The sequence below is a fragment of the Macrobrachium rosenbergii genome, chromosome 39, assembly GCF_040412425.1.
Source record: "Macrobrachium rosenbergii isolate ZJJX-2024 chromosome 39, ASM4041242v1, whole genome shotgun sequence".
Taxonomy (NCBI): Eukaryota; Metazoa; Arthropoda; class Malacostraca; order Decapoda; family Palaemonidae; genus Macrobrachium; species Macrobrachium rosenbergii.
This window is the reverse complement of record NC_089779.1, coordinates 20,926,847-20,952,751: the sequence shown is the minus strand read 5'-3', so window position 1 is coordinate 20,952,751 and position 25,905 is coordinate 20,926,847. Positions and strand designations below refer to the sequence as shown.

Genomic DNA, 25,905 nt, shown 5'->3' with positions numbered 1-25,905 from the left:
GTCTACGGACGGCGTTACATAACATGTCTTGCACTTACGTTAAGACATACATGACAGTCTCCTTCCCCTTTACATGTGACTAAGAAACAGAACTGTTTCTCAACACTTACAGATCTAATCTTTCAGGAGGTTTTCCTCTACTCATTCGGTTAGGGAGTACTGGAGATGTGTCCTGGGCTGTTGCGAGATTTTCCTCTATATTTACAGTTGGAGGTTCAACGCCTTGGTGATCAGTTTGCACATCTGTGTTATTTAAGTTTGAGGTATTTGAAACTTGTACTTCTGTATTGTTTGTACTGAATGACTGCAACTGATCAACATGGCGTTTTACAATCTTTCCACTGACATTAACATCATAATGTAAATTTCCTATCTTCCTGACAATTTCTCCTTGCACCCATTTTTCTGGTGTATTGTATGATCCTCCCATGACATAACTTGAAGGAGTGAAATGTCTTACCTCTCTCTCTCAATTCGTGGTAAGGTTCATCCTCTCTCTCTCTCTCTCTCTCTCTCTCTCTCTCTCTCTCTCTCTCTCTCAATTCGTGATATGGTTCTCTCTCTCTCTCTCAGTTTGTGGTAAGGGGCCAGTGGTGAACTGAGTCACTGGAAACCAACATTTCGAATGTCTGAAGTGACAGACACCCGGAAAATACACGCACACATACTTATATAATATATATATATATATATATATATATATATATATATATATATATATATATATATATATATATATATATATATATATATATATATATACATATACATACATATATATGTGTGTATATATACACATACATAATATATATAATGTGTGTGTGTGTGTCTATGTGTGTAACTGTGTTAATACGTGTAAATTTAAATACACATGCATATATATCTGAGATACAATTGAAATTACGTTTAAATACTTTTTTTTTATTTTTCTTTTCCCTACAGTGATTCATTCATCAACTGACCTTTAGTTTATCATGCATATACTTTTATTTTGATAAAATATTCACACACACACAATATATAGGCTATGTATGTATGTATATATGTATGTATGTATGTATATTTATTTACGTTAGATATCGATGGAGATTGTTTTCCTTAGGCGCCCTACAGACTATCATACATGTATGATCAAATTGGCGTTGGACAATCCAATTTGAGAATGTAGAGGCTTGTTTGAAGGATTGAACAAGCAGTTTGAAGCTAGCTTGTCCAACAAGACGTTTGACCAGCATGCTTGACGAGTCTGTAGTGGTGTTTGATCATACATGCTCATTTGGTCACCATCAACCATGGCGAACACACAGGATAACCAAGAATTTTGGATAGAGTTCATTGAACTCTATCAATCATTTCCATGTCTTTGGAAGGTTAAAAGTGAGGAATACAAAAATAGGGCACTAAAGGCAAAGTGTCAGCAAAAATTGCTTGATAAATTGAGAGAACACATCCCAAATGCCACCAAGGATATGATACCAAAGAAAATTAACTCTCTTCGTACTAGCTACAGGAGAGAATTAAAAAAGGTGGTTCAAAGTGAGAAATCTGGTGCTGCAACTGAAGACATGTATGTACCCTCCTTATGGTTTTTCGGTGCTCTAAATTTTCTCCGAGACCAGGAAATTCAGGAAGAAGGGATATCTACAATAGACATTGATGAAGAGGTGAGGAAATATTCAAACACATTTAATGCAATGTATATATATTTAGGTAGTTTTTTTGTACACTCTGTAGATACAGATACAACTTTCAGTATATCCAAGTAGTATCAATTTATATCTGATAAACCTGATGTTATCAAGAGATAATGGTAATTGTCAGTGTAGAGAATCACATATCTTAATGATAGTACATCAAATAATGAAAATAAATCATGGTTGCGGTCTACATAATTATTAATGTAGCTTCCAGTGTATTAGAGTTCGTGAATGTATTATATATGCATTCATCAATTTGTTTTTTTTACCTTACCTTTATTACATCTTTTAGTGATGACACTATAGCATCACACGTCTCTATCACAATGTTACCAAGACTCTGAGGAGAGATGCAGCACGCAAACTTCAGATCTTCGAAGGAAACTCCAGTTGCAAGAAATCGGAGAGTACATAACAATCGTTGACTTGCTGGTATAGCATCTTTGAGTTGTGTTGTCTTTTTCTCAATTATTGGTGAAACCATCGTCAGCAGGTTCATAAATGTGTCGTGGTCCATTCGAAGGTAATTTCTATAGTCTTCAGGTGATGATACCAGTAGCTCATTTAACAGGCATTGATGAGACAGTTCACATCTCTTCTTGTACCACTCTTTCATCCACAATCGTCTCTTTTGTTTTTATCGTCGACTTCTTCGCTGGCAAGCGCCAGCAGAATAGCTATACAAGCTTTCCTTTGCTCATGCCTCCACGCCTCAATGAAATGTACTGACGTTTGATCATACATATTATCAGTCTATGGCAGTGTATGAACAAATATGTTGGTCATACATGTTTGACAGTCTGTAGGGTGGGTTAGAAATACCTTCCGAGAATGGGTTCTTATCCCACCAGCCAATGGGAGATCGTTTACGAAGACGCTTTGCCCCAAAACCGAAGCTTTCAGCTAATGAAAGAGGGCGATAGAAACGTTTGTGTACGGTGGAAGCCTCTGATTGGCAGAAGCCATTCCTTCCCCGACAGTGGAAGGAAGGCTCAGACTCAGTGTAGGTGTCAACATAATGAGTGGTAGTGGTGCTCAAGAAATACAGAATAAGGACTGGGTAAGTTGGTTTTTCTCATGTTGTCAGGGTAAATTTTCTACGCTGGAGGTTCGAAAAACCACTGGAAGTCTGGAAAATGTTACGGATAGGGGTATTTTGGTCACAGAATATAGAAATTTGGAACTTTGCCAACGATTTCTGTAAGTCGTCAAGGCCTTCGAAGCTGGAAGCCTGTTGTATACTTTTGAAAAACTGATTTTGCAAATTTCTGTGAAAATTCTGAGGTTCTTGGGCGTATCTCTGGCGCGGTGCCTGTGGCAGAACTTTTATTGTAAGTTTACTAAGTTACTGAAAGGGATTCAAAGGCCTGATGTGGACAGCAGAGCTCAGTGAACCAACGCAGACCAGGTCTTATAGACGTTTCTATTTTGGGTAATGTCCAACTAACTCCGTTTATTGTGCTCCGAATCCCTAAATTGAAGAGTATGATAGGTGCAGTTTAATTAGAATTATCCAAGAATCATCGTGTGGGGGTAGTGCCGTCAGTGTCTCTCACGCGGCGCACTGTAGGCATTGCTTAAGGTGCTATGTAGCGTTCTTTCAGCCCCTAGCTGCAACCCCTTTCATTCCTTTTACTGTACCTTTGTTCGTAATCTCTTTCTTCCATCTTACTTCTCGTCCTCTCCTAACAATTGTTTCAGCATTATCTAAAGAGCTGAATGACCTCCTAGATCATATCTCTTGGCCTGTGGCCTAAGTTTTATATTCCAGTTCCAGCTCCAAATATTTGAGAATAAAAGCAAAATTCTAGTGGTGGAAATCCACGAAAAATTAAGGTTTACAGTTTTTCAATTTGGGGTACATTGGTAATCAATCAACAGCCAAGTATTTGCTGAATCAATATGGCCAATTCGTAACTTGATTCATCTATTAGTCTGTGAGCAAGGTGACTAGACTGATTACAGGCTGGATTATCGTCACGAATTTGCGACATACTGCTTGAATTAGGGGAACAACCGTGATCACAGTGAATTGCTTGCTTACCGGGTGGTGGACAACGGTTTATAGTGAGACCCAATTATTATTTGCTAATTTATTTAAAGGTATGGCCATTATTTCAGGTTCGGGACAGATTTTTAAATGATTAATTGAAGGTTTTTGTTGTAATGACGCCGCTTTTCGGACACGGCCGTCAAAAGCAGGAAAGGACACTTGAATTGCGTCCAAATTTTTGCACTAGTTTCTCTCTGGACGCTAGTTGATAGGTGTGGGAAATTTACGCACGCACGCGCGTGCTTTGCTCTTTTTTTCTTTGCATTTATACAACCCTGTCTGCGTAGCTTTTGTTAGAAAGCAAGAGAAAGCTTATCCAATTTAGTCTTTCATTAGCCGTTTCAAGTCTGACAACTTGAAGAGACTGCCACGCCCACCTGTTAGGTCAGTAGGTCTCTCTCTCTCTCTCTCTCTCGTATTGAGAACCCTCGGAAAAGCCCTCCCCCTCTCTCTCTCTCTCTCTCGTATTGAGAACCCTCGGAAAAGCCCTCTCTCTCTCTCTCTCTCTCGTAACTCACTAGAACCCTGAGAACCCTCGGAAAAGCCCTCTCTCTCTCTCTCTCTCTCTCTCTCTCTCTCTCTCTCTCTCTCTCTCTCTCTCTCTCTCTCTCGTACTGAAAACCCTCGGAAAACCCTCTCTCTCTCTCTCTCTCTCTCTCTCTAGTTTCGAGTAACTCAAAAAGAAAGATAGAGTTCTTAGAAGAACTAACCCAAAATGAAAAAATAGAAATATTGAATATAAGTGAAACCTGGTATTCCCAAGAGACTGGTAATGATGACCAGATAAAGGGTTTCCAAACTTATAGATCAGATAGAAAAAATAGAAATCAAGGGGGAACCAATAATGATATATGGGAGAGATGCCAATCAAGGAAAAATCTGTGAGAAATATAGTAACACAGAATGTGAATTAATAGCTCTAGAATTTGAATCTGAAAAATTAGTGAACATTGTAATATATAGACCCTCTAATACTAAAGAGTTTGACATAATAATTGAAAAATTTGATTGGATGAAATATGTAGAAATCACAAGGACTGGACTATACTCCTAACTCTTTAACTTTCCTTTTGTAGAATGGAAAGAACGAATAGGAGACTGTGGTTGTATTTATACATATAAAAAGAGAGCAATAGTAGTGCAGAAGATAAGAGGCAATTTGAAAAGCTATTAGATATGCTACTAGAACATAACATTCAGCAAATAAATCACCTACCAACAAGAAAGGATAATATTTTAGACCTAGTATTTGTGAATGAGGTGAACTATGTTAAAGAAATAATAGTATATAACACGAGTATTTCGGACCATAATGTCATAGAACTAACAGTCCGTTCCAGAACATATGAAAACAAAGAAAAGCAAGAGACGAAAAAATGGGAAGGATATGGAAAATACAATTTCTATAGTAAGAATATAAATTGGTCAAAAATAAATGAAGAATTAAACAAAGAATGGGAAAACATATTTGTAAGTGATGATATACAGGTAAATACCGATATATTATATAAAATATTAGAGGAAATAGTGGAAAAATATATACCGAAGAAAAAAAGTAAGCATCAGTCACGAATTCCAAGAGACAGAAGGATCTTGTTCCAGAAAATTAGAAAGTGGAAAAAAGCTCTTGCAAAAGAAAAGAATGCATGGAAAGTGATGGAACTAAAAGTAAGATAGAAAATGCAGAACAAAAGATTATGCAATCAAAAGAAAATGAAAAATGGAACCTAGAAGAAATGACACTACAAAATATCAAGCAAAACCCTAAAATTTTTTATTCATATGCAAAAAGATGAATAAAATAAGAGTAGAAATAGGCCCTCTAAGAATTGAAGGGCGATTAACGAATGAAAAAAGGAAATATGTAACATATTAGCAGAAAGATATAAGAGTGAATTTACACCTAGAATTGACAATGAAGATAATGATACAGAAATAAGAGATGAAAATACTGAATACTTATCAGATATAGATATTACAGAAGCCGATATTGTGCAGGCTATTAATGAAATTAAAAATGGATCAGCAGCAGGACCAGATGGAGTACCTGCCATATTGTTAAAGAAAGTGGTTCATTCAATCGCAAAGCCGCTAGCAATATTATTAAGACAAAGTATAGATACAGGCAAGATTTATGATGAGCATAAATTAGCATATATTACTCCTACTTTCAAAAGTGGTTCAAGACTAGAGGCAAGTAATTATAGGCCTGTGAGTCTGACATCTCATATTATGAAAGTATATGAAAGGGTAATGAAAAAAAATATAATGAAACATTTAATGAAAAATAGATTGTTCAATATAGGACAACATGGTTTTGTACCGGAAAAAGTACACAAACCCAACTGTTAGTCCACCATGAAAGCATATATAAAAATATGATAAATGAAAAAGATACAGATGTGGTTTACCTAGACTTTGCAAAAGCTTTTGACAAGGTAGATCATAATATATTAGCGAAAAAAATTAGAAAACATAACATTGTTGACAAAGTAGGAAGATGGATAAAAGAATTTTTGCAAAATAGAAAACAGATAGTGATTGCAAACGATGAGAAATCGGATGAAGCTACGGTAATATCCGGTGTACCACAGGGTACGGTGTTAGCTGCGTTGCTGTTTGTGATTATGATTGCAGACATAGACAGTAATGTTAAGGACTCAGTAGTAAGTTTCGCAGATGACACAAGAATAAGTAGAGAAATTGCTTGTGATGAAGATAGGAACTCGCTACAAAGAGACCTAAACAAAATATATAAATGGGCAGAGATAAATAGGATGGTATTTAACTGATAAATTTGAATCAATGAACTATGGTGATAAAGTAGGAATGCTATATGCATATAAAGGACCTAATAATGAGACAATCACAAACAAGGAAGCAGTTAAAGACCTTGGTGTGATGTTGAATAGGAATATGTTATGCAATGATCAAATAGCAATTCTATTGGCAAAATGCAAAGCAAAAATGGGAATGTTGTTCCGGCACTTCAAAACAAGAAAAGCTGAACACATGATTATGCTTTATAAAACGTACGTACGTAGTCCACTTGAATATTGCAATATAATATGGTACCCACACTACCAAAAGGATATTGCACAAATAGAGAGTGTACAAAGGTCATTTACAGCTAGAATAGAAGAAGTTAAGGACCTTGACTACTGGGAAAGACTACAATTCTTAAATTTATATAGTCTTGAAAGGAGAAGAGAACGCTACATGGTAATTCAAGCATGGAAACAGATAGAAGGAATTACTGAAAACATCATGGAACTAAAATTATCAAAAAGAGCAAGCAGAGGTAGATTAATAGTGCCAAAAACTATACCAGGAAAATTAAGGAAAGCACACAGGACATTAATCCACCACGCACCAGCATCGATAATGCAGTGTCTATTCAGTGCGCTACCAGCTCATCTGAGGAACATAACAGGAGTGAGCGTAGATGTGTTTAAGAATAAGCTCGACAAATATCTAAGATGCATCCCAGACCATCCAAGACTGGAAGATGCAAAATATACCGGAAGATGCGTTAGCAACTCTCTGGTAGACATCAAAGGCGCCTCACACTGAGGGACCTGGGGCAACCCGAACGAATTGTAAGGTCTGTAAGGTAAGGTCTCTCTCTCTCTCTCTCTCTCTCTCTCTCTCTCTCTCTCTCTCTCTCTCTCTCTCTCTCTTAGTTAGGGCCTTAAGGCCTGCATTTGATGAAATCGCTCATTACAGTCTAGTATTTATTGGTTGTAGCAAACTCATGTGTATCGTGATCTGAAGTATGAATTAAAAAAAAAAAGCCTTTTAGATTTTGTGGCACTTTTTAAACGGCAAAACTGTGAACATTCTTGCTATATAAACTTTTGTATATATTCTTTTCTGTTTAAGAGCATCGTGGTAAATTTGGAATTCGGGAACCAACAGGTGAATGGTTATGAAAGAAAGCTGATTATTACCGATTATATTAGTAAAAATTAGTGTTCTCCGTATCCATATAGTCAGTCATATTACAATTAATTCTGGTGGGAAATGATGGGGGGTTGGGTCGTCGAATATATATTATAAAATAAAGTAGCTCATTAAATGTTATCACTTGACTCGATATCAAAACTGAGAGCTGGACTTATCGTACTTAGCTGGTGGGCTAAACTAAATGATTTTCTGTGACATGTGGTATAGGTTATCCAAATGTCTAGATTTTTCCACTTATCCGAAGGTGCCGTGTTAATACCAGCCATTTCCCGGCAACTAGTGAATTTTATAAGTGTTTTTATATTACTTGAAGAGAAATGCTTTCGTATCGGCCTAGATTTAGCAAACTCCCGTTGGCATTTTTTGTTTGAACTGGAAAACTTTTCCATGTAAGTGTTGCGAATCACGGAAGGCTTGTGTAGATAGAGAGTAGGCTCTCTCTCTCTCTCTCTCTCTCTCTCTCTCTCTCTCTCTCTCTCTCTCTCTCTCATCATTATAAGAGAGTAGGTACGATCTTTTCTGTATTTTACATTGGTCAACTGTATATTCAACCGTTTTTTCGTTTACTTATTGCAACGTATTGGGTTGTATTGCAATACTTGTCCTTCCATTACAAGTGAATACTGGCATGTAATGTCTCGTCTGTAGGTAAGAGAAAATGCTGTCTTGTAGCCAGCCAGTTCTGTTGGAAAGGGTGGAGGGAGTTGAGGTTGTTTTTCCAGTTGGGAAGGGTTGAGTAGGGGGAGGGGCTTATTTTCCACCAAATTTGGACCTCTGCTAACATATTTTATCATAAGTAAGCAAAAGGTGTTGTACCAATACCGTATTCTTTGTCCGTGTTCGTAACCCATTGCAACATAAGCGGTATTGGAATACATGCCATTACATTAAAAGTGTGTAGCCCGGTCTGTTTGCACGAGGGAAGGGGGTTTGTTTTCCACCAAATCTGGACCTATATCAACATTTACCTACACATTTAATCATAATGAAGCAAACTGAGTTTTATTAATATCGTATAATGAAGCCAGATATTAAAAAAGAGGGTCAAATGGCGCGTCAGATATCGTAGGGTGGGCGTGTTCAGATCTCAATTATTGCTCAATATTGCTACGTATGAGTATCGTAACATTGAAACCATGTTTAGTATTGAATCCTATGTAAACTACATAAGAGACTCTGACTCTACTACTTCCTTCTCTTATAGTAGAATTCGATCCCTTTTTGTATCCCAAGTTTCGATGCACAAGTGTCAATAATTGTTCACACCACTTGGGTATTCTGATCTAACTAGCACTCGGGCAGAAATAGAGTTTGTAGGACCTTGTATATATTTTAAGGTATTGATTTTTCTGCTTTGGTGACATATGTTAGGTGAACTTTATTTTAACGTAATATTTATTCATTTCAGAAATGAGAGAAAGAGGTCCTATAGTTGTGTTCAGCACTGGTACAGTACCTGCACTGGTATCACAGGACAGGGTCCAATGTTGTGTTCATCACTGGTGCTGTACTTATGGTACTTGTCACTGGTGTCCCAGGACTGGTTTGGATGAGGCAATGGAGTTTATTCCATTAATGGTAATTATGGTCAAAATGGTCTATTTTACATTTTGTATCTTCACTCTGGTGGTTGTCTGCATAATCCCACATAATTCTGTCAGCTTTTTTTTTTTTTTTGGCCTTCTTACTTGACTGTTGGCCTATCTGGTGATTTTCTGTTAAGTTTAATTTTTATTTACATGCTTTCAGTATTAAAATGAAATTTCCATCAATCAGAGAATCAAGGTCACTGAATATCCTCCTTTTGCTTGCATTGCGAGGTATTATGGGACCCAGACATTCATATAACTGATTTAGTGGAATATTTTTCTTTATCACTTCTTTTTTATAGTGTTTTTTTTTATTTTCATCAGTTTCCTCCCACCCAATATGGTTGTGAACTTGTTTTTCCTTTTCCCAATGCAAGGCTTTGCCCAAGAAAGGAGCTTCCTGCAGTCCCGAACTAGAAGAAAGTAATCGATTGGTGGTCAGTCTTTTGAGAACTGGATGTCTTTGACTAAAACAAATATTTGTTAAGGCTGTACACCCTTTATGTAAGAGTGAAATTTAAGTTTGGATCAACAGCTCTAAATTCCAGGCAAAACTTGCAAAGCTGTGGCTGTTATGACTAGACTAATATATCTGTTGGTATTAGAGAGGAGAAGTTAACTGATTAACAGTCAGTCTATTTAGGAATGGGATGTCTTTGACTTGTACAAATTTTCTTTAGGTATATCCTTTTATAAGTGGGAAATTTAAGTGTGGACCAACACCTATGGTATCAAAGGAGAGTGCAGGCACCGCTTGCCAAGCTGTGGCTGTTATGACTATGCCAATATAGCTGGAGGTGATGGGGGTTCAAGCATAATTGAATCATGCTGTTCATAATGTAATATTTTTCCTAAAGTCATTTTGTATCGTTTTTGATTTAGCCAGATGTCTGACCCATGGATATTATTAGATAAACTCACGACTTGTCCCCATTTGTACAAATATGGTAAAGGACATTTTATTTTAAAGATATCTGATTGTAGCCACCAGCATAAACATTAAAGAAATGCTGTTTAGGCAAGTTTCACTGAGTAGCCGAGTTTATGATTAATTTGTTGTCTGTTACTAAAGATAATAATTTTTTCTTCACTGCAAACTTTTTTTTTAGATGGCCTGCAAAGCTGAGGATTTTAATACTAGACTTTGACACTTGTTTAAAATATTCTCTCTTTCTCTCTCTCTCTCTCTCTCTCTCTCTCTCTCTCTCTGTCTCTCTCTCTCTCTCTCTCTCTCTCTCTCTCTCAGTAGAACATCCCCTTCAAGATGCTTGATCTGCCCCTCCTACTTGCTACCTGGTTCAAGGGCCACAACAGGTTCCTATCAGTAGCCACCACTCATTCTTGATGTGTTATTAAACAAGTAATAGTCTTCTGCAGTGCCTTCAGTATTAAGCTCCTAATTCCCTGAATCCTCATCTTGTCCAGGAACTTTGGCCCTGTGGGTCCTCCCAGTGGACCCAACAAAGTCGTTCTTGTGAAGACCCTAAGCCTTTTTCCTGTGCTCTTAAGATATTACGCTCCTTGCAATCTTATTTTATTTCTCCATAGCTTCGTCTCATTTTTTCTCTCTTTAATGTGTCTCTGATATCTTTATAGACAAGAGAGTTTGATAGTGCTAGAAATGATTAAATAATAGGTTAATTATAGGAAAACAATGCAGAGATATTTAGAGATAACGGACATGCATTGAATATAAGCATGTTTTTGCTTTTCCAGGTATGTATGAAGAAGACAGTTTCACCATCAAGACACACTCTAATAGATATGACACGTTCAGACTTCTAGAAACAGCAGAGGGAATATAAGAATTTGTTTTTCAAGACACTTACCCTTCAAGTTCATGAGATGAAAGATGGATATTTTGACTGTTAATCTATCTGGAGGGTGGAAATCTTTAATAGTGTGCCTTGAAAAGTGTTCATGTATGTGGTAACTTGTTAACAATCTCTCCAAGACATGCAGTGCCAGAAAGATATCTCAAAAAACGGTTCCATTTGACCAGTTTTCTTAAATATCATGCAGTTCCATCTTCAAGTGGTAACTCTTTCAAGATTGATAGACTACACTTCTTGCTTTCAAGTGACTGTTTGTGCTTGTGAAAGTATTCGTCTCAAAGTAACAAATGAAAGTTATGATCGTTCAAAGTAAAATCTGCATTTTTACGTTTTGCAAAGGATAGTTGAGCTGGTATACGATTGCTTAAGTTACTATAAGCGCTACTTGCGTCAGTTTGTTGCCAAGAACTTTTAACCTTTTGTCAAAAATAAAATTGCGTTTGTGTTTGTAAATGAAAACAAACCCCAAAATCAAAACAAAAAGCAAAAAACAGTATTTTGTTTTGATAAAGTTTTGTAGTTCAATATCAGGTTTTTGTCAACGATTGATGGCTACGTTGTCTATTTACTTAAGGGCCAGACAAAACAGGGTTTGTCTTGTATATATACATTCATTGTTCCTCATTATGAGCTGCCATTCACTTCGTACTGTTGTGATGACTAGTTTCTTGTGATAACTAACTCACCGGTCATTGCTATTTCAGTAGAAACACCCAGTTTCCTCTTTTCAAAGCTGTGATGTTTCTTTCTCAGGTGGCTTTTGTAAGTGAGCAGTTGGGAGATACCTGGCCCTTTGATTTCTATAGGTTTCTCTCTTTCTGTATGGTGTAATCCAGTCCTGGTTCTTTGTTGCTGACATTTCTGGGCTGTTGTTGACAGAATTTCACTCCTTTTGATTCTTGTGATATCTGACCGAAAGTTAAGAGTTCCAATATGTATATTGTCCTACATTTCATGTTACAAACTTTGTTACGAAATACAGGTGAGGGTTTGTGGCACATTAAACTCTTTGTCTATTCTGAGTCAGTGAAAATATCTGACCTACATCCACCAGGCTCTTGTTTGACTTGGAAGATTCATTTTGCTTTGTGTCCTCTTTAAGAAATTTTATTAACTCTTTCATTTGACAGTTTTGTAACTGTCTAATTTGGTTTTCTGCTCTTTGGCAGTGGTGGTTATTGCTGTGATTTGGTGTAAGTTTCTTGTGAGTTATCCTAAACATGTATTCTGCATTGCTTTATGTCTTTGTGGACATTGAAGCTTACTTGTTCCTTGTGTTTTTAAGTGATGTGTATCTTTAAAAAGTCCTTTTGTTGTGTTCGTAAGGATGGACATCCATGTGTAGGTCTACAAGTATAACTTCGTTTCTCTCAGAGTAACAGGTTTTCCTGCTATGTTTGCTTTGAATTTTCTGTTGATAGTGCTTTGAAATTTGCAGCACCCACAGTTGGTGACTGTAAAACCTTTACGATAACTTGACAGTCTTTTGGTTTCCTGTGTTTTTGGTACCTAGGTTTATTTTGTAGCCTTTTCCAAGTCCTTGAGAAGGAAAGAGGCATCCCATTTGTACAAGATTAAGTGTTCCTGCGACTAGGACTAGTTGCCTGAGCATCTTGTCTTGTTACTGTTCCTGCCGGAAATCTGCCAGCAATGGTTCTCTGTAGCTCATTGACCCAGGGACTTGAAAGTTACTACGCTCTGCTGTTCGGAACGTCCAGAATTGGGTAGTTAAGTTTATTAAAGTTTTTGGCTAATTGAGAATATGTTTTGATATCTTTGAATCCGTTTGTGGTCGGCTGATTTTATTTTCCATTTGCTGTCTTTCAGCTCAGTGGTCTGGTAAAACTAAGGTATACTTAACTTAATTTCTCTTTATTGTGCAAAGCTTAGAATATTTGATAGTTGTCTTTTTGCCAAGACTTTCCATATAGGTCTGTGGCCCTTTTATCTATTCTGCAAAAAGTTTCCTGGTGATAGCAAGTGTGGAAGCTTTGTTGAATGGCCAGATTAGTTGGGGTGTTCCATCTGTCTTGAGATTGATGGGCCATGAACTCGCCAATTTCTCATGGGCATGACATTTTAGAGTGCCACACAACTAGAGTCAAGTGCAGTGTAGGCTACACTAGCCACTGTACTTTTGTGTATCATACCTCGTTTCGTCCTGTGGTCTTTGTCCTAGGTAGGTTTCAGTGAGCATTGTTGTTCTGTGCTCATGTTTTCATAAGGCAACAAAGTCGAGGGGGTTTTCCCTCTCTTCAGAAACCAGGTACATAATAGAACGAGATGGTTTTTGTAACTGCCTTCTACTAGAGCTTGGAAAGCTCTCCATCTTCTGACTTGATCTTGGATTACCATTTCTTCGACCTACACTTTGTGGTAGGTATGGGCTCCATTGCTTTTGCCCATGTCAGATGTCCAGTCCAGACCTTCCTTCAGGGCGTATGTCATCAAGGACTGATGTATGGTACCAAAAGATGGCATATTTACTGCCAGAGAGTGCCCCTGTGTCTGACATGTGTTAACAATCAGCTTGATTTTGTGCTTCTTGAGGAGGATGTTTCTCTGAGCAAAACTCGCATTGCTGCAGGATATTGTTGGGACAGAAGCCTTTCCTACACAGTATGGATTGAAACTGCATCTTTTAGATTATGTTTGTGGCACCATTATGCCGAACTGCCTGGTCTTTTTGCATTGGGTTATAGTCCTTGATGTGCTCAAGCAATTTTTAGTGGCTTTTGCTTGGTAGGCACCGCGCTTTGTCTAGCTTGTTCTTGAATGCAGCTATTGGCATTCTTCAGAGATATTTTGTTGACACCAGTTCTGTTCAAGTTACCCCATTTCTTCCTAACCGAAGTATACCTTGGATACCACAGGTTTCACTGGTGACACTACTGGAAATGAGTTAAATTTGGTGCCAAGATTGGCAGAAAAAGATATTTTTGAAGCTGTGGCATTTATGCAATTTTGAAACATGGTTTGTTTGCAAGATTCACTCGTTTTATCTGTTTAGTTTTGTCAGTTTCACTGTATGATAAATACCGGTGAAAAATCACTGATTAGAGGGTTGTCACTATGAAGTATGAAACTACAACTAAGATAAAACAGTACCGAGGTCAAAGACGAAAGGTAAGTTCTACAAAGGTCACAGATGACTTGTAGAGAGAAAAATTCCCTCTATCAGGGTACAAAGCTGAATAAAGCAGTTTACATTAAAGGCTTAATAAGCCAGAATAATAAGCCAAGTAAAAGATTGGCATAAGAAAGAAAACTAAGTAATAGAAAGATAAACTAAGACGTAGATGAAAGTAAACTTTAGGCCTATAAGGCAGACTGTAAGCCATGAAGATGGCGGCTGTAGCCTGTGGAGCATTTGCAAGAAAATGAGTCAAAGGTAAATAAATAAAATGGTCCATTAGGTGGTCATAAACATTTGGTGACGTCATAGTTGTGACGTCACCACACAGCTAATTGTACTGAGATTGGTGACGTCATAGTTGTGGCATCACTCATGCAGCCTAAGGTAATGAAAAAGGTCATAGTCGTGACGTCACTGCATACAGCTAAAGGTGTCGAGAAATTGATGACGTCATAGTTGTGACTTTACTGCATGCTGAGGTAGGGTATATTAAATGACAAGGGTAACCCTTTTCACATGACGTCATAGGTGATGACGTAAGCATTCCTGTGTAAACATGTAGGCTTATGAGAGGGAATAAAGACGCTGATAATCGGACGTTTTAATCAAACCCTAAATAAATAGATATATTGAGAATACTGGTAATAATGAAAAATCTATTTTTTTTACTCCTTGGGGCCAGCAAAGCAATGCCCCGGAGGAGGAGGGAGAGAGCGCCCACAGCTGGAGGTAGCGAAACCAGCCGGTTACCAACTTTGAAGCCGCCCGAAAAGGCTAGTTTTCTAAGCCGAGATGGGGAAAAAGTCTCTTAAATACTTCTCTCATGCTTTCCAAGATGTCTTGCCAGTTTTTCTAGAAGCATCTCGGATGTCAGAAGATGATGTTTAAGTACGATAAGCCTAAGGTGGACATTGGCAATGCTACCAAGACACGCCTAAGCTTACGTTTGCACTCATTAACTAGTATTTTCGTACTTGGGCAAATGCTTGGTTGACCTGGAGTGTTTTGTGAAACAAGGCGTGAAATTCCCGTATACTCAAACCACCAGAATTTCGTCTAGAAGTATAATGGCCCACCCACCAAAAAAAACTTCCAAGTCCAGTTCCTTTGTGGATGACTTGTAAGGAAATCTACGGGGGAGTAAACGCACATTTTGTCATTCTGGTCTCCGTTTTCGTTAAGGTTTCGAGTCTTTAAGAGTTTCTCTCGCGTCTTCTTATAGAAAATGAGTCTTTCAGTATCATTGAACCTCATAGAAAACAGGAGAAGAAATACAGAAAGACAGTAACGATGATAAATATATCTCGAACGTCTTAGCCATCTGACATTGACTTAGTACCTGACAGAATTTTTTACTTTGAGAGCTGCAGAGGACAATTTACTTGTAAATATTTATTGATAAGACTAATTTAATCCTCATTTTCATCAATATTTATATATAAAACTGACTTCATTCTTTCAATACGGATTCTTGAAAAAACTTAACTTGCATTTCGAGGGTCTCACTGACCTGTCACCTGGTATATTTGTGCAACTTGACGTCAAGTTTGATATCAAAATGTCAGTAATGGTGGCCAAATTGAAGTCTAATCATGAATTAAATCGTGACACTTTAATTTAGCCACAAATATTGTCATTTCGATGTCAAATCTGACGGCAAAAAGCTGGAATATGTCAAGATATAAGGTCCTGTAACACCCCATCCGATGTAGATATGCTCTATAAGAGTGACTTCAAAATACTTATTTTTCAAGCTGGTTCTATTTAGATAAACCTTTTAGTACTGAAACGATCCAATTTTACTTCATACTTTTATCATTAGATTTCAACCCTTCAAATACCTTTGCCTGACTTAGCTTTTTCCATGTGAATTTGATGATACAGTGCATTTAATTATAACTTGAAAAGCACCATGTTCCATATGATAGGCATTTTTTACTTATTGAAATTTACACATTAAATAATTTTATGTGTTGTATTTTTACATGATTTTCGACAATTAGTTTCAATCGCTCTTAAACTCAGGTATCTGCTGCAACCTCTTATTTTATACATTTGTTTACTTAACATTTTCAATGAAAAATTTAGCTTTATTTTAAATGGTTTCAGCTGCATTCTTTAAATTTAGCCTGGTAACTGGATATGCACCACACTATTGAATTATTCAGAACTGAATTTCTAAGCAACTTCAAATTCAAGACCTTTACAGTTATATGCTTTATTTGGTGCTATTTTCAGTTTACATGATATTTTCATCTACAAGATTCATTCTAAAAGTACAGAATATTCATTCACATTCTCACGTCATTACGAGCAAGTGAATTTTACAGGAATTTCACAAATAAACCAAACAAAAGCTAATTAACTTTATTTTACTTCAAATGACAAGTCATCCTCTTGTCCATGTTACAACAAAAGCAATTAATTACACCAAGACACATACAGTCCCCCCAAAAGCAGACAAGTGACCCAAACTCCTTCAGGTGGAACAAGAGCGCCTTGAGGCACTCCCACCACTTCGTCTTATAGGCCTAACGACACCATTCAATGTAAGTGATTGAGTCAGGTAAATGGTCAGAGACGTGCAAAGCTAATGTCCTCCTGCCCCGTTCTTCCTCCCCCAGCAGGACAGCAGGTCGGACTAACGTCAGCCTTCACTGTACACATGGACCACCAGGCCAGTTTGGGTTCTGTGTGATACGCCTTACAAAAATCCACCCCATTGCCAGGTAATTAGGGAGGAATGTCCAGTTGCTAATTGGGACATTCCTTCAGGTGTTTTGATGTTAGGATGTCTTCTCAAATCTTTCTGCTTTCAGTTTTTACAAGATTGTGAAAGCAGTTTTCTACTGATCATCAAAACAGGAATGAACATCAAGAAAAATCGTTTTATGTAGCTCACCAAATTACTGACAGTAAAAATAACTTCTTTATGCTTACCAGAATAGGGTCACATGGCCAAAACTTGCCTAAAAATGAAAATTGCTGTTTAACATTCACATACCAGAACATGGCAACAAGTTACTAAAACCTGCAAAATTGTATTGGTCATCAGTACAGGGCTACAGAATAATGGGTACTGTCTTTTTATAAGGACCATTACGAAAGAGCCACCATTGCTACAGTCACGACCAACGAATGAATATTGCTCAGGAAAAACTTCATGGTAAGTTTACTGCTCTTTATTTTGACCATTATACTTTAAGATCTGCCTTTCAAATGCTAATACCAAACTATAACTTTCAGTAACTAGTTTTTTTTTTGTCAGGTTTGAAGACACTTTCAACCTCGACCTATGTCTCATTCTGGATGAAGTTCTCATCCTTTATATCCAAATTTTCGAGTAATGCTAAACTCCAAGCATGTCAGTTTGTACTTTTAGATAAAAAAAAAAAAACACACACACTCCAAAACTGATAGCTTCTGTGCCTACAAACCTACAGTTTCTTGGTAAAAAAAAAAACTCTCCCTGACATACTTTGTAGCCAAAGATCTCAATTGAGATGACTTCTTATTCAAATGTCTCACTCTATGTAAAAAAAAGAAAGACTTTCATGAGCAGAAAACTGATAGACCAGCCTGTCAAGCAAAGGAATTACAAGTCTCCACTTTCTGGGCAAAGTCAACTGACTCCCCAAGCAGACAAACTTTGCAGGTCTAGAACACTGCTTTCTGGGCAAAATCAGTTCTGGCTCCCAGACTGACTCCAGCGCCGGCTCCCCGGACTGACAAACTTTGCAGGCCTAAGAACACCACTTTCTGGGCAAAATCAACTCTGGCCCCCAGACTGACAAACTTGGTAGACCTGTAAAGTCCTTTCTGGGCAAAATCAACTATGGGTCCCAGACTGACAAACTTGGTAGGCCTGTAAAGTCCCCTTTCTGGGCAAAATCAACTCTGGCTCCCAGACTGACAAACTTTGCAGGCCTAAAAACGCCATTTTCTGGGCAAAATCAACTCTGGCTCCCAGGCTGACAAACTTTGCAGGCCTATAACTCCACTTGCAGGGCAAAATTGTGGCGGAATTCAACCCCACAAAACACACAACACTCACACCCTGATCTTCAGTTGCTGGAGATGGATAAAGGTCCACGGTCGCCAATCTGCACGCAAAACCACAAGAACAAGAAGCGGGGACAGACCCTCATGCAACAACAGACAAAAAAGAAGAACACATGCACCATCAATGTTGATACCAGACATCCAGAACAAAGTACTTTCAAACCGCCCGTCCATTCCAGGTTGGACCTCCAACTACTCAAGACTCTCCCAAAACCAGAAATCTACCTAACATTTTCCACAGACAGACAGCGCCGTAGAGCTCAACAACCAGACCCTCACAACGACAATTACACTCCTTTCTCTCTCTCTCTCTCTCTCTCTCTCTCTCTTTCTCTCTCTCTCTCTCTCACACACACACACACACACACACACACAAAAACGTTCAGGAAATGCTAAATACAAATAAACAAATTCATTCATCCCTCTATAATTCTCCCCCTTTTAGCATTTCTAACTAACACGCTTTCACCTGCATTCAAATTGCCTTACACCAACACCACGGATGCTCACTAGAGTCTCTAGTCACGTTCGCGAGCATAATCATTCTCTCAGAATCACTTTCTCTTCCAGCAACATTCAGTTCCAGTTTGGCTTCCACTACTACTCTCAATTTCATCCACAATCTCATCTGTCCCTCTAACTCGTTCCCAAATACCTCCCCCAATTCTTCAACTAACCCATCCCATTCGCTCATTGACCTTTCGAATTCTTGCAACGATTCATTCACGCTTTCAATCACTCGCATATTACTGCTACGCTCTCTATTATACTCTTACACTTTCGCTCACCTCCAACCGTTCACTCGCCCCCACACGTTCAGTCAACTCAGTTATATCAAACCCGCATATGCTATACGTCCTATTCATACCATCCCATTCATCCGTATTACACGCTTTATCCTCATTTTCACTTTGTCCACACCCCTATCACACAACACGATCATTCCGTTCTTACGGTTCCTTCCCTTTCTTACGTTTCTACCATACTCTATCAAACAAATTGCTGATCCTCCATACACAAGCTCTCATGCATACTTGGTTCACCCACATTCGATTTCAACCATTTATACACCCCAGTCTCTCTCACATATTCCGGTACATCCTTCCATCTACGCAATTGGTTATGATGCGCTCGTATTTCTCACCTACCATCTACACATACTTCCTACAACATAACTAAACCCACTAGGGACCAACTTCTAACACTTCATACGGACCCTCAAATTTTCACGCACTTTGTTTATTCAACCGCCCTTTCTCGATTACTTTCAACACTTTCTCGCCCACCTTGTATCTTTCGAACCTCTCATGCGCCTTCTTCCATACCTCCCTATCATTCTCAGATATACCCAATCTCGGTCTCACTATCTTTTCAAAATTTAATACATATTTACACGGGAGACATACCAATACCATATGCACGGTGGCGTTGTATACCGTTACAACTTGTCGCCCAACATTTACATCCCAATCATTATCACATTCACTCATCATACGTAATATCTCCGTCAACGTTCTCACCGTTCGTTCCGCCAATCCATTCGCACTGGGCATATACGGCGTAGAGTACACATGCTCTATGCCCCAATCACGCAACATTTGCTCAAACTCCCATCCAACAAATTCAGGCCCATTGTCACTCCAACATTCGCTTCAGCTTGCACACGCACATTGGCAACATCATGACCCACCATTCTCATACAGTCTCACTCTTTTGTTCAGATCGCTGCCATGTGCAAACTTTACTCAAATGATCTACCATTACAACCATTCCCACATGTCCTCCTAGCAGTCTGAGCAACGACACACAATCAATCACAACCATCTCAAATAACTCTTTCATCTGCAATCGCAACACAGGTGGATTCGCATACACTTTGATCTTACCCTTCTGATCCGCACGTAATCGCTTCATCCGCAAAATTTTATTCAATCAGGCACATACAATCTCTCTCATACATTCCCATAATTTATTTTTCCCCAGATGCCCAAACTATCATGCACCAATAAACACATACCCACGGCTGCGTCTTCCAGCTTACTGGCACATACGCTTCCATCCCATATTCCTTCCTGATGCAAAATAAGCTATGCCTTTACATACGAGTACAACGATCTCTCTTAGCCCTTCAGTATACACTTCTAACTCACAGGAAAAACCTACTCTTACACCTCTAACACACCTCTTAACATACTTATTCTCATGCACTGATTTGCATCTGCTTAATTTCCTCTTCACTCAACAAATCATTTCCTCCTTGTATCTACCATACCTACAAAACCAGTTTTAATTGTCCCCCTCCTTTAACCTTCGTTATTTCCTGCCGTCCTTTCTAAAATTCCCCTCCCGACATCACACTTATATCATGCATTCTCATAAAAATCAATTCCTAATAAAAACAGGTTGGCATATCTCATTCTCATCCATGACTGCAAAATTATGTATTTCAAATCCCCTAACTGATTTTTAATTGTACCTCTCCCATACTAACACACTCACATGTCCCAAACCATGTATCCTTACACTCGTTGATTTTCTTTTTATATCCCAATGCACCTTTCAATTCACTCACTACTGTACTGCTCACGCGACACTTGTGCTCCCGTATCTACCAAACCACAATATTCACTCCTGATTCACTACTACATTCGTTACTAATTTACCTTTCGCTTCATGCATACACGCTCACGGCTACATTCACCTTCTTAACTTCCTCTCACAATATCCTCATCGCATTCATCTTCAACGATATTCTCAACCGTACCTATTCCTCATTTTCCACACAATCACCTTTCAATAACCAATAGCTACAATTATCTTTTCCACATTGAACATTTAAAGTACATTCGTACCATTTTCATTCACCCTTCCTTTATGCTCCTGACCTATTCATCAAAGAACAATCGTACTGTAATTTTAAATATTTCAGCCACTACCAACAACACTTTCACTAACTTTCCTCCTCATCTAATTCCCTTCCTTCCTCATTACTCCTCCTTCGACATTTCATTCACCTTTTCACGTAACTCATTCATGCTTGCAGGTACTCAAATCAATCAACCCATTTGTTTCTATCAACCCCAAACAGACATTCCCACACTCGATTCTCCCCTACATACTGTTGTTTTACAAATCCTACAGGTACTTGGTCCGGGTCCCAGTCGCTCCTAACTATCATCTCGTTCTAAGTCCACATACGCGACATAGCATCTGCAACAACATTCTGTCTACCTTATACTCTGTAAAACTAAACTCATTAAAATCCTCTATCGTTCTCCTGAATTCTAGCATTCACTCTCCTTTTTAACCATATATACTAGCCCAGTCGATGGTCCGTCCATATTACAAAATCCACCCCACACAAAAATACTTTCGCGCTTTCCACACAAAACCTTATAGCAGCCAATTCCTTTTCAATCATAGATATTTCAACTCTGCCCTTCCAAACGCCTTGCTCACATACGCAATTACTCTCAATTGTTCTTCCCCATTCGCCTTCTGCATTTGTACCAGGCATCCTCCCATACTATATTTACTTGCATCCGTATACAGTTCTAGTTTACTCGCATTCTCACTATAGTCCGGGAAAGCCAACGTCACGTCTCTTGCAGCCCCCATATATCCTTATCCATTCTTTTTCTGAGGTGGTCTTGCCTCTCAGCATAACAATATAACGCCATGGTTTGGTGTGTCTGTTTCTGTCATACATTGTCTCTCTCCTTACACTTTCTTCGTATTCCTCTAATGCTCTGTTTAGCCTATTAGTACCTGTGCTTTCTTTTTGTCTTTGATGTGCTTCTTCATATCGTTCCTTTTCTCCTGTGCTTAAGACCTTCCTCTTTAGTTTTCTGTAAAAGAAAACTATTGTGACGTTTTTGTCTGTCCGTCCGCACTTTTTACTTGTTAGTTTTCTGTCTGTCCGCACTTTTTCTGTTCGCACTTTTTCCCTCTGCCTCAGATCTTACTTCACACTGAGAGTTGGGAGCTGCATATTAATATATTGATCATCCATCCTTCAATCTTCAAACATACCAGTTTGCAGTCCTCTAGCCTCAATATTTTTTTTTTTTAAGTTGAAGTTAGCCATAATCGTGCGTCTGGCAACGATATTTATTTTATTTCTTTTGTAAAGCTCTTTCTCGCTTTTGTTTTAAAATTGAAAGGGACCTTTATGAGGTAGTGGTCAGATAGACCAAATTCATTCTTTACCTCACCTATCTCTTCACATTCACGCTTTTGACATATTTCTTGGTTGACGAGGTTAAAGTCTGAAGTGCTCCTCTGATCTATTTTACTTCAGGTTGTTTCATCTTTGCAGTTTGGGCCTTCATTTCATAGTGTAAGGTCCATAACATGCATGTAAGGCGCTGATTATTCGCTTATTTCTTTCCTTGTAGCTGGCTAACCTGTAAACCACGACTAGGTTAAATCTTATTGTTCTATCATTATATTCTACTATTAAATAAAATGTCGTTGTGCTCTCATTCTTCTTTCTTTAATTGAATGAGTTTTTTTTAGACCTATGCATTATTATTAATAAACCTCCTCCTTTGGTGCCACCATCATCTCTCATTGGGTCTACCAGGCTGATACTGCAGGGATCAGTGACTTCTGCTGCTTCAGTTGCGTCTCAGTAACGCACGTGATTGTGCTTTCTAGTGTTATTTGTGACAATTCAGTAAGGTTGGCCTTTGTCAATCCCTGCGTATTATTGAACTTTATTTCAAAATTTCTAAGTGCGTTTTCTTCCGTATCGTCTCTTCCCTTTCCCATTTCCTTATTACTTATACTACTTCTATCATCTAACCCTTTGTTTACTGTTTGAATTACCGTTTTCACCTAAACCATTTTGCTTAATTATACTGCTAATATCACTTCCTTCACCTATCCGCCTTACACTAATTACACTTTTCTCTGCCGGCTAAATCTAAGCTATTTATATTGCTAAAGACCCTACTATTTTTCTTTACAGTTCTTCTGTTTTTTTTAAAGCATTCTAGCCTACTGAAAATTTTGCCCCTTTTTAATGCTCTCTTACTTATATACTATCCTTTTTTGTTTTCTTGTTTTTTTCTATAATTCTAACCTTCATATGCTACCCTTTTCGCTCTCTTTGGCGGTCATGTCAGGCACTGTTGATTTTTTTTTTTTTTTTAGTATTTCTTTCTTTGCATTCTTTGGGAGTCTAGCATTTTTTAAATCCGTTCCACTCTTCCCCTTTCACTGTTGAATTTTACTAGTAGTGGTCGGCGTTTTTGGTCTTCTTGTCCTCCAGAATTTTGTTGTTTTAGGACGTGGTTACACAACCATACCATTTCTTTAATTTTCCATTCTGCTTTGTTCAGGTTGGTTCATTTGTAAAAATTTCTCTGCAGGGGTTGCTTACCGCAAAGGGCAATGGTCTTTGAATAAAAGTAAAATTTAATGCGCAAACTAGTCCAGTCCTACGGATAAAATAATTATAAAATCTCTTCTAAGTGAAAGAAACATTAAATAACGAGCGCAACTGGTGTTAGAAATAAAAAAAAAGATAAGAAACCGAAAATGAAAACTAGAAAATCGTTGAAAGTTATGAAGAAGAGTAGTAGCTGTAGTGAGCCCGCAACTGTGATTTTGGACTGAGCACCCGCTGCTTGCAGCCTGACCCTGAGGAGCGAAGATCGAAACCTTCCTGTTGACCGGGACGTCACGGCATTCTTTACACTATTCGGTAGGTTTCTTCGTCCAATGTCGACGTGTTGAAGTCAGAAATTTATTGATGGTTCACAACTTTTCAATCAGTCATGAGTGATCCAGAGGTCATTTCGGTGGAGGGCAATTCACAGGACGAGAATGAGGACCAACTTCCCGATGCCAAGACGTGTCAGGTAGGCAAACGATCATCTTGGTGCCGAAGCTCAGCGGGAACTAGGAAGAGGTTGCTTTTGCCCAAATGACTGACATGTTCCCGTCAGCCTTTGGGGCTTGACGTCCCAGTGGGATGACGGTCAGCGCAATGACCTTGGCTGCCACTATCCCGCGGGGGTTAGACCGTCAGTGCTCCTCATGCTGAGCGACTGAAGTTCTTTACCAGCGTCCTTTGCCCCCTACCTGCAACCCCTTTCATTCCTTTTACTGTGCCTCCGCTCATACTGTCTTCCATCTTACGTTCCATAACAATGATCCATAGGCAGGCAGGCAAGTGCAACTGCGAGGTTTGCCTCGCGTTACGCCCTCCGAGCCTCCTTCACTGTCAATTTCCATTTCAGCTCTGAGTGACTCTGAGGTATTTGTAAGCAAGGGCGCTGCAGGACTGTTGCCTTGCAAGTTGATTGTAAGGAAGCCCATTATAAAAGGAACTATACTCACCTGGCATACCCTAACCTAACCTAGTGTAATGCTTGTTGCCATTTGTAATGTCCTTTTACCATTTTACCACCTCCTGTTATGATGTTCCTATCTTCTGTTCCGGCCGTCGACATTTGTAGCGGGGAATGTTTTCGCCGATGTTATGATTCACTTCATTCTATTTTTAAAATCTTGAGTGTGTAGGCTAATTGTTCGTTTGTCGATTTGTTCTTCACACTGCACTCTTTATGTCCTCTTCAGATTCCGTACAGCTGGCACCATTTATGAGATGCTTGTCACCATTTGTTATGCTTTCTTCGTTTAATGTTTTTACCACCTTCAAGTGTTATGATGTTCCTTTCTAAATATTTATTTTATTCGTTGCCCATATAAAGAAGTTTATTATTTCCTTTAAATTGCTTTATCGTTTCTGACTTTGTTGTTATAGTACCAATTGAGTCCCAGGAGGTTTAGGAAATGGTGCTTTCTTGCTTCAATAACACACTAGTAAAAATAACACTGTACATATACAAGTTATATATATACATACAAGTTAACCCTTTCATATCTGTATAGGCCTAGTTATCACATCACTGAGGGTACATGAGCCCCGATGTGTCTGGGAGCGCTCGACAGTGCGAAAAAATAATTATTTCGAAAATTCAGCAAAAATAGAAATTTTATGCCAACAACATTCATTTGTCCTCTTTTTCTAAATGTTATATTTTAAGGTGGAATAATAGTCAGAATAAGAGTCCCAGCCACTCTAAATACAGAAAAAATGTGTGAGTTATTTAACGAAAAAAAAGTATTTACTTACTTTTATATTGCATTACGTAACTTAAAAAACCCCTATGAAAGTCAGGCAGATAATTATTTTTATGAAAACCAATAAAATTTCCTAAATATTGACATATAAAACAATGGAAAACAGAATAAGTCAGTTGGTGAAAAAATTGATGAAAAGAGGTGAGAACGAAGCGCTCTGCCGGCGCCCTATGGTAGAATTATCGCTAGAAAAAAATTTTTTGAGCCTATCTGATTATTTTCATAGAAATTACTTTGTAAATATACAAAAAAGTAGAAGAAAAGTTGAAGAATAAAGGAAAAGTCAAGAAAAATGGCTGCTTCTGCCGGCAACAATTTCATTTGACATTACTCGTTGATCGAGAAACAAAAAAAAAGTTACCGTTGTCAACATTGTGTTCGTGGCTCAAAGCTATACCAATTAGGTGAATAG

The 25,905-nt window shown here is 38.3% G+C and overlaps 1 protein-coding gene across 2 annotated transcripts in view; it reads left to right on the top strand.

The window, feature by feature from the left end:
* The first annotated feature begins 23,911 nt into the window (after positions 1 to 23,911).
* LOC136825820 (tyrosyl-DNA phosphodiesterase 2-like) overlaps positions 23,912 to 25,905 on the top strand; it is a 139,304-nt gene continuing 137,310 nt past the window's right edge. Inside the window, exon 1 of one of the 2 annotated variants that reach the window (XM_067082775.1) lies at positions 23,912 to 24,205. In XM_067082775.1, the coding sequence (XP_066938876.1) occupies positions 24,122 to 24,205 (84 nt within the window). In that variant the 5' untranslated portion in view covers positions 23,912 to 24,121. The remainder of the gene's footprint in view (positions 24,206 to 25,905) is intronic. The other variant, XM_067082774.1, reaches the window with a different exon arrangement.